This window comes from Papio anubis, chromosome 8 (genome assembly GCF_008728515.1).
Source record: "Papio anubis isolate 15944 chromosome 8, Panubis1.0, whole genome shotgun sequence".
NCBI lineage: Eukaryota > Metazoa > Chordata > Mammalia > Primates > Cercopithecidae > Papio > Papio anubis.
This window is the reverse complement of record NC_044983.1, coordinates 30842566-30858446: the sequence shown is the minus strand read 5'-3', so window position 1 is coordinate 30858446 and position 15881 is coordinate 30842566. Positions and strand designations below refer to the sequence as shown.

At 41.3% G+C, this 15881-nt stretch overlaps 1 protein-coding gene across 6 annotated transcripts in view; it reads right to left on the bottom strand.

The window, feature by feature from the left end:
* Positions 1-15256, bottom strand: part of NRG1 (neuregulin 1) — a 219668-nt gene extending 204412 nt beyond the window's left edge. For 5 of the 6 annotated variants that reach the window (XM_003902625.5, XM_003902624.5, XM_009212850.4 and 2 more), the window contains exon 1: positions 14695-14927. In XM_003902625.5, coding sequence (XP_003902674.1) covers positions 14695-14794 — 100 coding nt within the window. In that variant the 5' untranslated portion in view covers positions 14795-14927. Of the gene's footprint in view, positions 1-14694 lie in introns of all 6 variants that reach the window. The other variant, XM_003902626.5, reaches the window with a different exon arrangement.
* Positions 15257-15881: the final 625 nt, after the last annotated feature.

The following is a 15881-nucleotide window of genomic DNA, read 5'->3' as shown; positions in this document are numbered from 1 at the left end:
GCAGTCTGCTGCTTGTCTAAGACAACACTCATTTTATCGAGAGGAGAAGAGATACATTTGGGGATCTTAGTAATAGAAAGTTTAAGAGGTATCCTTTCAATGAATATCTTGATGACAATTCAGAGTTACTACAAATAAAAAACATGATATGGTGTCATAAATCAACTTAATATTATGATCCTTCTGTTAAGATGATCAACAGGGTTGAAAAAGTACTTGATGAGTTTAGGGAAAGAGATACTTCTGGAAACGAAACAGAGCCTATATCCAAAACGGAAGTATCAGCTATAGAAGGTTAAGTATGGCGAAGAATCAAAACTGAATGTGAAGAACATAAACCACTGAGAAAAAAAATGATTCTCAAAGGCTCTGTTTAGCCTGTATTTTTCACTGCTTCATATCTTTCTGCTGCTCAGCAGAGGTTAAATCCCATAACTTCAACTGTATCACATACTCATGAGAAACGACTAAGTGAAAGGTATCTGAGAGATCACCATTCATAACCAGTATGCAGTTTCTATTGAGAATTTCATAAAAGGCTTCTGCACTAGTAATTCACAAATATACTTACCATGTTCTATATTTTCACTAAACAATTCACATACCTAAACAAATCTTCTAGATGTTCACCAAGATAAATTAACACTACAATTTCAAACCCATCAAAAGTTATTCTATAGAAGATAAACTGTTTCCTACATAAAACCAATATGCTATTTGCCTAGACCTTATGTGACTATTATTCCTCAGATACCTTAGGCTTTCTAAAAACATATTCACTACGAAAGACTCTTAAGTGAGGGATGTCCAATCTTTTGGCTTTCCTGGACCACACTGGAAGAAGAAGAATTGTCTTGGGCCACATATAATATACACTAACACTAATGACAGTTGATGAACTGAAAGAAAAATCACAAAAAAGCTCATAATGTTTTAAGAAAGTATGAATTTATGTTGGGCCACATTCAAAGCTGTCCTAGGATGCATGAGGCCCATGGGCCATGGGTTAAACAAGCTTGGTCTAAGTGAAAACGTACCAGGAAGACATCACACCAAATCAGAGACCATTGATCTAATCAAATGCCGATTTGAATCATAGTTTTCTTCTACCCCTAAAATTGTTATACCTCGTGTACATCAACCTTGTTAATTATCAGACAAGGAAATAAATCCAAGATGCTTTAAATGATTGCCCAAATCATATACATTTAGTCCTCCTCAGTCTTCTTGACTGCTGCCCAGAACAGTGCCTTTCCATGCCAGTACATGGTGTTATTTCACCAAGGTTCCTGATTCCCTCTCCTCCTAAGAGACAACCACTCATGATATACTTTTACAGGCTCACACACTTACTCACATACTCATACACAGGTACATACATGCACATTCACACACTGAAACCAGGCTGTCATCCTTCGGCCCTCTCAGTCTGGCCCAGGCATGCTTCCTGGTTACAACCCAGAAACGACTTTCAATCCATCACTGGCGAGTCAGGCAGAGTGGCTCATGCCCTATAATCCCAGTACTTTGGGAGGCCAAGGTGGAAGGATTGCTGGAGCCCAGGAGTTCTAGACAAGCTTGGGCAGCATAGCAAGACCCCATCTCTACAAAATGAAAAAAAATTAACTGAGCATGGTGGTATATGCCTGTAGTCCCAGCTACTTGGGAGGTTAAGGTGGGAGGATCACTAGAGCCCAGGAGTCCCAGGGTACAGTAAGCTATGATCGCACTATTGCACTCCAGCCTGGGCGACCGAATGAGACCTGTCTCAAAATAAAATAAAATAAAATCCATGACTGGTTGGGAATCAGCAGTTGTCTGTACCCCCAGCTTTTTGGATGGGCTCCAGTGAACTCTTAAGTCCCTTTCTAGCCACTCTTTAATTCTCTTGTTAATGGGGCCAGCTGGATATGAATCCGCAGACTTTAAGAGTCTCTACCACCCTCAAAGGATCTATGTCTTCCTGAGGGCAAAGCTCCTCCCTGCTACAATCTACAGAGTGGCATTCTTCCCATAAATGGGTCCTAGAAATCTTTCGGACAGCCATGTGAGGCCCGGATCAGAACCACGATACTTGGGTCTTCCTTTCTTTTAGGATGCCAAATCCTACAAATAAAGAACTAAATAATCTTAGAAATGTGGGGAAAATAACTGCAGGTCTCATTCCCCCAAGCTCCTCCACCCCCCGCCCCCCCAAAAACCCTAAATAAATAAATACAAATAAATCCCCTAATGCAAACTGAACTACTGCCCTGGAAATTTAATAATGGACTAGGAGGCCTTTGACCCCTGGGTCTCTGGGTCAAAGATAATTCAGGTTGTTAGTGATAAACTGTCACTGCAATCAGTGACTGGTCAGTGGCTCACAGATGCAAGTGAGTGACTCAATGGTCTCAGAGCAGCTGTCAAGGGATAAGCACTGAGGACCCTTTTTTGCATGCACACCATTTATAGAGAGCCCACAAAGATCCCTTGCTTGTTTTCAGGGTCTCCTGTATAAAGGCATTGGTGCTAAAAAAGTTTAAGAGCACTGAGGTAGCTCATTACTATACTATACTAATTCACATTCACACACACACCCCCATTACCTTCCTCTTCCATGTTATGACATTAGGACTACTTACTTTATGGTCATCTTGTCAGTCAAAATTATTGAAGCTACTTGGGTACAAGATACTGCAACAAGGAAGAAAAAGATATAAAGATTCAGTTGATTTACAGCCTTCAAATTCCTATGAATCATAGGTACCCTAAGCTGTTCCTCAATGGCATAGAAATACATCTCTCTTATCTGGAAGCATAATAACACCCAAAGCACTATACAAGTGAAGCTGAATTCATATACAGTGCCATCTTGAGACTGAAAGTATAGCATGAGAATAATTAAAATCCTTACCCTGAAATCTGGAGATCCAGGTTCTAGTGCTAGGATTGATGCTCTTGATGTTTGTACCTTGTGGTTTTCCTCATTTAAAAAGATGAGATTCGAGCAGATGACCTCTAAGACAACCTTTTCAGTTCTAACACTCTATGATTTTTCTCAGGACTACTGTAGTTATATTTAAGACCTTACTTTTTAGGCACTACTAATATTGTTTAAGATTACTTTCATTACCTACCAGGAACAGTGGTTGTTTATTTATATAACAAACTCTTAACATAGCAAACATTAGGTTCCAGGCAATGGCCAAAGTAATTTACAAAGATTAACTTCTTAAACTGTAGCATCTTAATCCATTTATTAGTTGTTTCTATGTACTCAAAAGAAAATGTAACAAAATATTTTAATGGTAGCAAGAATCGTGGACTGAGCAAACCTCTAACTGCGATTCATTAGTCTGAATAATTAAGCACTGATTATGACTTACTGAGAGCTTCAAAATAAACATTGCAAATTTCAACCACAAAAATAACAATTTAGGAACAAATCCATGTATCACTGATACTGGTGAACTGCACTCATACTTTCTTATTAACTGATAGTAGCATAATAACTAAACTGCTACCCATCAACTCCTACAATTCAATGTTTTAAGCAAACTAGCCATACTTCCTCATTCGGTCAGTTACTGAATAAATTCTTAAGAACAAAGACTATGTTCTCAGCACCGTGATAGCCCCTGATGATATGACAACATAAAAGACAGATACGACTTTGTGGCTTTTACATTCTAGAGATGTGAAATGCTAAACTCTCCATTTATGATCACTCAACCAAAAATTCTTCTGGCTGAGGACAATGGTTTTTTTTTTTTTTTTAATTAAACTACAATAAAACAAAAAAAAAAACATAAAAAAAAAATTAAATTTTAGAGTTTTTTTTTTTGTAAAAAAAAAAAAAAAAAAGCAAAAACAAAAAAGGACTTGGATAAATAAAATATTTAAAGTATATTTTCTGTATTATAGAAAATAAGGTGATAAAATGTAGAAGTTACCAATTCATTTATGAACATTTAATGATGTCCTTACAGCTTAACAGCTATGCATTTATACCAAGTCTTGAAAATACTATTTCATTTATATCTTATTTTATTTTATTTTGAGACAGGGTCTCACTCTGTCACCCAGGCTGGAGTACGGTGTCACGATTCCAGCTCACTGCAACCTCCAAGGGCTCAAGTGATCCTCCCTCCTCAGCCCCCCAAAGGGCTGGGATTACAAGTATGAGGCACCGTGCATGGTCTTGAAATACTATTTCAGGCGGCTAGTAATCACAAAAGTAATCCTTTAAAAGGAAAACCTGTCTGACCATTTAAAAAGGTAGCTCTAGTCAATTTAAATGTATTGATACTTTCTGAAGCTAATTAAAAAGAAAACCTGTATCCATAAAAAGTATATAAGAACATTTTCAGGCAATCTGCAAATTTAGTACTTAGAACCATGCATATATATACCACATGCAATCATTTCTCATTTCTTATTTTCCAGAGTGACCAGGAAAAGAATGACTTCTTCCATGAAACTATCAGTCATTAATCAAAGAAGTAGCTTTTAGTTACAAATGTACCATAAAATACAACAATTATTAGAATGTCCATCATTGGCTTAATTTGTCAAGGGAGTTTTCAACAAAGAATTGCTGTATTCATAATCAAAAACTAGATTCTCATAAGATCTGAGTAGTGATTTTTTTTTTTTTTTTTTTTTTTTTTTACATTTTAGAGTGAGATGACATATTAGTACTACCAAAACATTGTGAATTTTCCAAAGGGTTATTTCTCCCTGTAAATTAATGTGAGAATTCCAAGACAATTTGGGTGGTCAATAAATTGTTCTTTTGATATGGCTGTAACTTTTTTTTTTTTTTTTCCCTGAGACAAGTCTTACACTGTTACCTACACTGGAGTGCAGTGGTGTGACGATAATCCCTCACCACAGCCTCAACCTCCTGGGCTCAAGCGATCCTCCTGTCTCACCCTCCTTAATAGCTGGGACCACAGGAACATGCCACCATGCCCGGCTAATTTTTTCGATTTTTAGTAGAGATGAGGACTCCTGTGTTGCCCAGGCTGGTTTTGAATCCCTGAGTTCAAGAGATCTCCCACCTTGGTTTCCCAAAGTGTTGAGATTACAGGCATGAACCACACACTCAGCCACAGCTGTAATTTACATTGCTCAAGAGCAATAGGATTACTCAGCAACTATACCACGCAGCTGTGGATGAAATGCAGACACAAATCCCAAATGGGCATCCACATTAAGGTCAAGAGTAACTTCATGAAATCACATATCTAAAATGACAAGAAGAGCCTCAGGTCTTCTTTGGTTGCCTCTTTCACAGACTCCTGTGATATCAGAAGCACAGCCACTTTGCAGCTCTCCCAAACACACGTGTCTAAATGCAGGTCCCTGTTAGATGGTTGCCACCACCCTCTGGTTATAGAGTTTTATTCCCATACTGGTGCACTCAGGGCAGAGCAGCAGGACGATTGTGTCCTTCCTTTATTTCATAAGGGAGAAGGAAATCAGCATACCTTAATGGAAAGTAAAGGGAGGCACTGAAACACGTCTTCACCTGACACAGCATAACCACATTCATCACATGTAGAAGTGGGGTTTTCACTAGGCTTTTTAAGTTTAGTGAAAACTAAATGCATAATATTTATTCTGTACTCAGTAGCATATTGCAAGTAATCACATTTCCTCGCGCCATGCACAGTCCAGTGTAGAGGCTCTTTCAGTCAAGGAGGCTTTGTGTGGACTCAGTCTGAGAGGGTGATGACTCTGTAGAGGCCACAGGGACTAGACTCTATGCTCTCCCTTAGCTTCTGTTGATTCTTCGAGAATGATAGTGGTCTTTGTCTTTTCTGCCTTTTTTAAGTGGATCACAGTCCTTTGGGATGGGGCATAAATAATATGCACAACATTCAAAACTCCACTGTTCCTTTCTATATATCAAAATATAATAAGTAACTGTTTCTATTGACATTTCTCCTTCCTGTCAGGCCGAGGGTACTTGGGAACACACAATATCACCAACATGTTTGAAAAAAAGAGAAGAAAAACCCTCAAGACATAAGTCTCTCATTTCTATTTAATTTAATATATGGAAAATCATGTATTTCATTTTCCATTCAACTCAGTATTTAAATTATTGGTTTCCTCCTGACAAACCCACCCGCTCATTTCCATAATGTCTGTAAGTACTACTCTTTCCCAAAATGGATAATGCATGAGCAATCCCCCGGGAAGGTTCCAACTGTACAGCAAGGTGACCTCACTAAAACAAATTATAATCATAATCTATTCGGTGTACTTTATCTAATCCTTCTGGGGACAATACACCAGCCTTCAATATTTTTCCCAGAAATAGATGACAATAAGTTTCAATATGACTGCTATTATAACTGTTTCTAAAGATCTACCATCTCATGGGCTTCAAGACAGATCGGCCCCCCACCCCCATTTTTAAACAATTGAAACTACAGAATGGAAAAGGAATACTATAATTTTAAACAATAAAATGTTGTACATAATCCCAATACTGTACTTCCATTTCACCCTGTTGGCAGAAAGGAGATAAAGTACCAAAACATATAAAAACAGGTTTGATACATACACACAAAAATAATGCCTACTTGCTGGGTATGGTGACTCACGCCTGTAACCCCAGCACTTTAGGAGGCCAAGGCAGGCAGATCACGAGGTCAGGAGATCGAGACCATCCTGGCTAACACGGTGAAACCCCGTCTCTACTGAAAATACAAAAAAATTAGCCGGGCATGGTGGGGGGTGCCTGCAGTCCTAGCTACTTGGGAGGCTGAGGCAGGAGAATGGAATGAACCCAGGAAGGGGAGCTTGCAGTGAGCCGAGATCACGCCACTGCACTTCAGCCTGGGTAACAGAGCAAGACTCAGTCTCAAAAACAAAAAGCAAAAAACAAAAACCAATGCCTAGTTGACACACAAATGAAAAATTGTGTTAATTAATTTACTATTATTTGTTCTGAAAAAATATCATTGCAAACTGGAATTCTGACATCTCCTTGTAAGGGCTGGTTTTAGATTCCCTGTGGGATAGCTAAAGAGACTGTGCTCTAAATATGTAATGTAAGTCTCTAAAATTGGGAGATTATATGTAACAAAGGGAGGAGTTATATACAGTTTTAAAAACTGGCTATATTGAAATTTGAACTTTATTTATAAAATAGGCCATCTAATAATGAGATGCATTTTCACTTGATGATAAAAGTCACACATTAAAACTACTAAAAAGCTTGCATTGATATAGTACTGTGAAAGTGAGTAAAAGATTTTCTTTTTCTTTTTTTATATTACTCCATAACTAAAGCCCGAATTATTCAGCAGTCTTCCATATTTCCTACTCATTGCTCTGTAATCTCTCTGTAGAAATAATGGTGGTTAAGATAAGGTGCAGTAACTATTTGCTAATAGGTCAAATAAAAATGAGTCATATTTTATGGTAGAAACTTACTACTTTTCTCGCCAAGGGAAAATGCTAGTTGCTCTGTCATTCTAATTTTATGCTAAATTCATTTAATATGGACGTCATTTGAGCTGATTTATTGGTTGCAAAACATGTTACTGCTTCAGTTATCACTAGCTCAGATTTCTTTTATGTATTACTTCAATCCTACTTAATTATTATCAAAAACTATATAATTTTTTCAAAGTTGTCATTATTTTAAAGAATATGTAAAGAATAAGTAAAGTCAAATTACTTTTTCAAAGTCCAAATATTAAACTATATGACATGGACAATATTCAGCCAGGTATGACCTACAAAATTGACAATTTCATATGGTTCAATCTAATAAAACATTCCGTGACTCTCATACCACTGAAACTAAAGCTACAGCTGCCCAGCGAAGGCCTGCCTATTGAAGCTGTGGAATGAAAGGTTTGGGGCACTGTGGCAGAGCAAAGGCTATTCCCATCAATGATATATTTCTTGGAGCAAGAAACAATGGGAAGAGTATTACACTTTAAAAAGGGAAGGGGAGTAATATACTGAGAGTAACTCAGTATGTCAAAGATAACAAGTATAGGGTGGAATTAACATAAGCAGGTAAACCATAAATACAAGGGCTATGTGACCATATTAAAATATCAGCCCGTGATCCACAAGAATTAGTCACTCAAACCTGTGTTCAAAAATGTGCACTCAATCAAAGTGGGGCTCCTAAACATGTGTTGCCCTGGGTTAAGGAAACAAAGTGATAGGAATAGATGAAAAGAAATGTGTTAGTAAAGATCTGTTGTCCAATTTTGATGCTTTCACATATAGCTTTCCAATGCCAGAGTGAAACTCTTAAATAGCACTAAATCTCTTTGTGGGTACCATGTGCACTTCAGTGGGAGGGAGCTGTTGTAAGGGGTGATTGGAAGGTATTTAAAGATGCTTGATTCCCTTGGGGGAAAGTCCTAGAGGGAATTAATCTGACAGATGTCCCCTTGCAAGCTGACCACTGCATCAACATCATCAGAATGATGTTTTAGAATATTCTAATTTAGAATTCTTAATGAATTAGGGCTATGTGGTCCAGCTGGAAAACAAACTCCAGTTGAGGCAGCGAACATGTATGGAATTGGGATTCTATTCTTCCAGTAGATTGCCCAGAATACTGCAGTAATTAAAAAAAAAAAAAAAAAAAAGAGTGAGAGAGAGAGAAAAGAAGTCAGTCTTTGGGGAATAGCAGTGTGATGCTCCTGGAGCACCCTCTGGAGGCCAGAAAAAGGTGACACCGGGCACAGGAAGAATGAAGACAATTGTGATCATCTCTGCCCTGTGCAGAGGCAGAACTCCACAGAGCTCACTCGACTTGGACTGAAAAATGCACTTCATCAGTCATAATCAGGGCAACATAAGAAAGTGCATATAGGATTTCTAGTTTAAAAATGCAAAAGAAATCGAATGTGTTAATGACATTCTCAAATAATTTTATTTCCGAATTTAAAAAATTAACATATTTTCTGCCTACATTCTGAATTCTTCTGGGAATCTACTGCAGAGGCTTTAAAAAAATATTTAGAAGAAAGAGATGAGAGCATGGAATATTTTCCTTAATAAAATGTACTTTTGTAAACAGGGTTATATACAGTGAATTATGAGTGAATTGTTGAAAAGTAGCCAGCTTTATGCTTACTAAAACTAAATATAAATTAAGTTGTCCATTTTTTCTTTTTTCCTAACACCTCACTTTTTCTAAAGCGACAAACACTGACATCTATTGGTATTTTGGTAGCTCGCTTTTTTTTAAATCTATTAAAACATATGCAAGGACGTACACAAGTGCAGACGTGCACAAAATTAGGAGGAATCCAAAACATTCGTTCCTTTAAGAAAATTTCATTTTATGTACCTTAATGGCATAGTTTTTATCTGGGTAAAATAAATCCGTTTTCAAGCTAATACCATCTGATTTAATTTTTTGTTTTTTCTATTTGTCAAGAGGGGGAGCTCCAGGGTTAACTAAACTACCAGAAGTTCATTCATTTGCGTCTCTGAGCAAATAAAATTACTCACTCAAAATACTGGCATTTGGTTTGTTTTCATCTATCACAACAGAACATGATAAACTATCAGTACTGTTCAAATCGAATTTAACTTGTTACTTTGAGAATGCTAACAGAATGTTGATTTGGTAAGAATCTATCACACTTTCAGAACTTTAAACACTATAGCCATTCTAGAAAGGCTGAGGAGGAAATAAAAAGTTAGAAATGTGGATTTAATATATTCCTTATTTTGTTTATATTTAGAAACACCTGCACTCAATTCTATGAACATTGCTGGCAATATACTGTTATGCTTGAAAAAAAGAGAGTGAGGGGAAGGTTGGTGAACACTTTTGTTTTTCAATTGCTGCAATTTATATGAGTCCCAAAAGAGAAGATTATGTATTCTATACAATAAAGTGGGGTTTAAGCATCAACTCTTAAGTGTTGCCAGAAAAGTCATGTTTCAAAATCTTCTCATAGCTTGAAACCTCAACATTTTTCTGCCAGAGATAAAATTATGTTGCACCTCACTCTACTTTCAATATTTAGATTGAGTTCAGTACTGTTTTCATAATATATATATATGCAGTTATGGAATTTGACACTCTTATCCACTTTTCTCTAGTTTTACAGGTAGTACATATTAATATTTATACCCAGTGTAATCTGAGGTCAGCTTGGGATATTTTTTACCATAAAAGGTAAATTTTGGAAAGTATATCAAATATCTTTGCAAAGACACAGATAATTCACTTCTTAAGTAGTTTTATAAAGACATCTAATATTACTGGGCACTTATTACACGTTGGTTGATGTTCAGAGTGCTTTTCATGGATTATTTCCTTTAAGCTTCATGAAACCCTCATGATAATAATAATACTATTATTATCCCCATATTACAGAAAAGGGAATTTAGGCACAGAAAGATTAAGTAACCTTCCCATGACTACATATTTAAGAACAGTCTAATTAGGATTTAAACCCAGGCAATCTGGCTGAAGAGCTAAAGACTAGGCCATCTGGCATCTTGCTGCCTAATAGCGAGGAATTTTCTTATTTTCGAAACGACAGATGACAAAATACACAATATACATCTGTTTTACTGCCAGGAACATGGTAAGAATTCAATAAACAGCAGTTCCCTCAATTATAAACATAAAAGTGTCCAGCACAGTGCCTGGCATGTAGTAGGTATTCAGTGTTCACATGTTTGTCTAATATTTTTTGGTTTTATATATATATTTTTTTCTCCTTTTTCATTAGTGTTATCTGACCATTTCATGGGTATGAGAAGTATTCATGTTTGAGTATACAACTTTCTTCCACTCTTCTTGCTATTTTAATTCTGCAAAATAAGTCCTATTTCATTCTGTGAATAATCTTTAATGTTTTTAATAATTACATAGGCTAGGTGGTTACAAGTAACCAGCTTGAAACAGATCACTGGACATTCCTCTTGTTCTGTAAACACAGGCTGCCCTGTTAGGGTCACGGCACTTTATACCCAAGAATGTTTACAAGCACTTCGGCCTGCAGAGCCACTTAGTGAGGGAAACAGGTGGGTGATGTCATTGAGGAAACTCACAGCCTGCTTCTACCCATTTGGGATACTAGGTTTCTCAATGCACCTATACTCACAAATGCCCCTCCTACCAGGAGTGAAGGGAGACAGGATAGTTCTAGAATCCGGCTAGGCATGATAGCGAATTTTTTCCAGGTTATTTAAGAGGAGAAAATAAAAAAGATAGAATTCCGTGCAGAGGTGCAGAGTAAGAACATATCAACAAATAGAGAATCATAAAGGAAGCTTAGAGTCAAATACCAATTGGCCAAAAATTTAAAAAAACAAAAAAACAAAGAAAAAAACGGCCAAGCACAGTGGCTCATGCCTGTAATTCCAGCACTTTGGGAGGCCAAGGCGGGTAGATCACGAGGTCAGGAGATCGACACCATCCTAGCCAACAGGGTGAAACCCTGTCTCTACTAAAAATACAAAAACTAGCCAGGCATGGTGGCGCACACCTGTAGTCCCAGCTATTCAAGAGTCTGAGGCAGGGGAATCACTTGAACCCGGGAGGCGGAGGTTACAGTGAGCCGAGATCGCACTACTCCACTCCAGCCTAGTGACGGAGTGAGACTACGTCAAAAAAAAAAAAAAAAAAAAAAAAGCTCTGATTTTGTAATTCAGGCTTCAAGAGAAAAGGTCTGTTGAGCTGAATCAGTATGAAGAGACTGGATATGGGAGGTCCAGCATCAAGGAGGCCCAGGCTGTTACAGGGCCCTTGGTACACGAATCAGCGATACAGTACCCAAGACCATTCTTAGTTTGCTTATTCTGACCAAAGGAATCAATGACTCCAAGGGCTTGGGACCTATTAGAGCTATTATTATGGAATAGGTAATTCTGCTGAACATCTGCAGCCCCAATAGTGTGCAATTCAACATTTAGTTAATTGTACAAAAATGCGGATGCTCTGAAATAGCCATGTATGTATCGCATATCAGTCACTCATGCCATATGAAAGTTAAAGAAGCCTTTTTCCCCTGAAAATTTCCCTCCAACAGATGTGTTTATGCCTATGTGTACAATATAGCACACAGCGGGGCTGAGTGGCTGAGATCCCACCCCATTATGTCTCCCCTGACTGTTATGAGGCAATGTTAAAACAGCCAAAGAGAGGCTTGGCTATTACACACATATCATCAAGGACAGACAGTTGCAGCGGCTGTTTTAAGAAGCGGGTGAAACGTGGAACTGACAGACACTAAGATGGGAGCAATACAAGAGACACTTGTCCTCATAAGTCCTAATTTGGGCTAGCGTGGCAAGTGTGAATACTAGAGTTATGGCATCTAGAGGTCGTTCCTTTGAGGATGCCTGAAACCTAGAGTGTGGGTTTTTCTCACAAACCATTATGGTCATCGGGTATGAATTCTCCTAAGACAAGGAAAACTACACTGGCACTTACCATTATAAGGAAAATGACAAGGAAGGAAAGAAACATTGATTCTGAAGCATTGTTTGTAATGCCATGTGCTTCTATATAAAGCTGGTTTCAAGTTGTTGACCATTCTTTTTGAATCAAATAAAGAATACATATTCTTATCTGGTTTAAAAAGCACAAGATGCTTTGAAGGGGGTAAAAAGTCCCTCCCCAAAAAAGATTATAATCTGGTGGAAAACAGACAAATATACTAAAAACTAACCTACAGCCAAAGTCACTCCAATTTTTCAGGGAAGACAGTTAAGCAAATGTCACTTAAAGATACTGACTTAGCTGGTTTAGAGGGAATCACTGCTGTGCCTCTGGAAAGCAGATTAGAGCCACCAAGGAAGCTCTGGTGCTCTGTGTCAAGAGAGAGCATAGCTAATCACAAGACAGCTGCCTACCTAGTAGATAAGATCTGGTGGGCACAGAAATGCCTGCCTCCTAAATCCCTCCCCCACTGAACTTGTCAAGTTCCTGTGTTATGGTGCTGCTGCTAGGAGCCCTTGACAAAATGCATACCTATTACTTGTAAAGGGTGCTACTTCAGACCACTGGCCCCTCCTTAATTCATTAGACTGTCTACAGAGGACCACAGAAACTTCTGAAGGCAATGAGCAGGGAGGCAGGAGAAGAACACAACCACAAACAGTGATAAGCGCCCCCAAAATAACTCTTTACAACGATTTGAGCTAGGTCTGAAATCTCTGTAATTTTGTACGATGACCTTAGAAAGGACAGTACACAAAGTCACGCAGGGAAGTAACTAATCCAGCTCCCCAATTTCATATCTTGTTGAATAAAATGCTATGGCCTCTCCCCAAAACATAGGGTAAAAATAAGCAAAAATTCAATACACCCTCATGAGGAGCAATGACCAGTAATTAAGTGAATACGATCAGCAGTATCTTATTAAAGAAGCAAGCACAAGAATGGCCAGTGGTGAAACAATTACTCTCTGTTCAATTTCTGTTTGCTCAAAACTCTGCTGAAGGTTTCTGCCAATAACCCAGGTTCTGAAATGCTATCAGTGATACCAGTAAGAGGACCAAGCAAATGTAGTTTTCTTCCAGCAAGGGACAAATACTTCTACGGCATTACCGTAGCCACAGTATTATCAAGTACTATTGAATTAATTCTTCAGAAGTACTTCATGAAATGTGCGTTGGGAGCATGCTCAAAGCGACTTAAGGCATCCAGATCAATTAATAATTGGGAATTGCAGAGGCAAAAAATAAATTCTCCCCCATCTCCTTCCTCCCCTCTTTTATCAGCTACCAATCACTCATAAACAAGTATTTATTCGACATGCCTCTTTTGTCCAAGGTAATGTCTAAAGCATCAGCGCTTCCTAGGGACATCTAAGGTAAAGCTTTCATTCATGCTCGTGTTCTGATGATGAAATACAAGATTTGTTTCTACAAAGCTTCAATTGCCATTTTATTATATAGATAACCAGCAAACAATTGGGTTCAAAAATTCAGATAAATGGTTGCTTTCTGACATCTCTTGGGAAAGTAAATGAACCGTATTTATCACAGAGGTCTTGAAAAATAGAACTGTTAAGCCAAAAGTTTGTAGAACTTGTTTGGCGCAGAGCTGATTCCTGGCACTGGACTAGATTTCATCTGCTTCGCTGACCTTTAGGAATCCCTGCGCTGCTCTGAGTCTCCATAGCGCAGGACTGAATCAAGACGAACCGGCGCGCACTCTACATCGCTTGCCCTCTGCCCCAAAACGCCGAAGCTAATTTCCCACGCGGCCCCTTGCTCGACCACCCACTTCTGCGCTGCCAGGCACACCGAGGGGACGGCTCTCCCTCCAGGAGGCCCGTTCCAGCGTTTCCCGCTAGAGGGCACACGGCCCCCGTGCAAAGCGCTTCTGGCGCGGGGCACGCGCGCACGCAGCCTCGACTCCTATACCCCAGGTCCCACTCCCGGGCTGGGCTCCCCCGCTAAGGCGCTGGGGAGGGGCCGTGCCAGGGAGCGCAGAGCTCCCGGAACCCTGGGAGGGTGCGGCTGGGACCGCTGTCCCTTGCCCTGCGCTCTGGGCGTTGGCGCCCGGTAGGACTCGGCGCCCAGGTGAGCGGCGGCCCGGAGGAGGGGAAGCACCGCGCGACTCCACGGGCGCTCAGAGCACAGGGCGAAGCGAACGGGTGAGGTAGAGGGGAGGGAGAGGCCACCGCATCCGAGGAGGAGGAGGAGTTAGAGAAGGATTGCGGGGCCCGGGCCGCGCTGCGCACCCACCTGGGCTCTGGCTGCCCGCCGCGGACTCGGGCTTCTTGCCGGAGCCTCGCTCCTTCTTCTTGCCCTTCCCTTTGCCTCTGCCTTCTTTGCGCTCGGACATCTCGCCGGAGACGGAGCGCTCTACGCGGACGGCTCTCGGCGCAGGCGAGTTTGGTCCAAGGGCTCGGATTGGGTTTGGGAAAAGTTTGTCCCTCGAGGGGGAGAGCGAACGGCCGGGCTGAGGTGCTCGCGCTGCGCTGGGGTGTCTCCCGTCGCCTGCAGAGAGCGCGGCGCGGACGCTGCGGGCGGTCCCGGCCACCTGGAACCGGCGCTCGCCCTGGCTCTCGGGGCTGCTCCTGTCGCCCAGGGAAGTCGTCGCTGAGTCCCGCCGCTGGCAGCTAGCGTCCTGGCCTCTGCCCGGCGCCCTCGCAGCCCGATCGGGGAGAGGTTGTCACCGTCCCGCTCGCGCTCCCATCGTCCGGGCAGCAGCCGCCGCTCAGCTCTTGGCCTCCGCGCGAGCCCGGAGTTCCAACAAGTTTCGGGGAACTCCTCGCCGGCTCTTTTTCAATTGCCCCGCAGCCACCCACCTCCCGCCCGCAGGTTGGAGGCAGGCGCCTCCTTCGCACCCTCCCCTGGCCTCGCCCCCTCCCTCTTCCCCACCACACCCCCACCCCGAGGCGCGGACGCGCCACCGGGAGGAGCCTGGGCTCGGCGCTCCCGGGCGCAGCCCCTTTTCCTCCCGCGCGGGCAGGGCAGGGGGCGGCGGCGAGGCTGCCGGGAACCCCCGACAGGGGTCGCTGGACGCTGCGCGGAGACCGAAGCAAGCGCCCCGGAGACCGGGGAACCCAGGCGGAGACCCGACACTCTCGCTGCCCGCTTCTCTCCTCAGCCAGGCAGTACCTGGGAGGGCTGATCAGTCCCCTTCCACGCGGAGAAAAACAGCGCAGAGAAAAGTTTGCAACTCCAACACCTGTACCCCAAGCGGAGGCTCAGTGGTCAGGAACCCTGGGAGGGGTGCGGGGGAACTTTGGTGGCTTTTCCAGAAGAGTTCGGGATTCATTCCTTAACTCACTTAAGTGCAAAAGCCCTGTCGCACGTAGGCGAAAATAAACTCTAGGTGGAAGGGAGTTTAAGGTAAGATAATTCCTTCCAGGTGCACAGGAAAGGTTAAGCGAACCTTAAAAATGCCAGGTTGCGCTTTCCTGCTG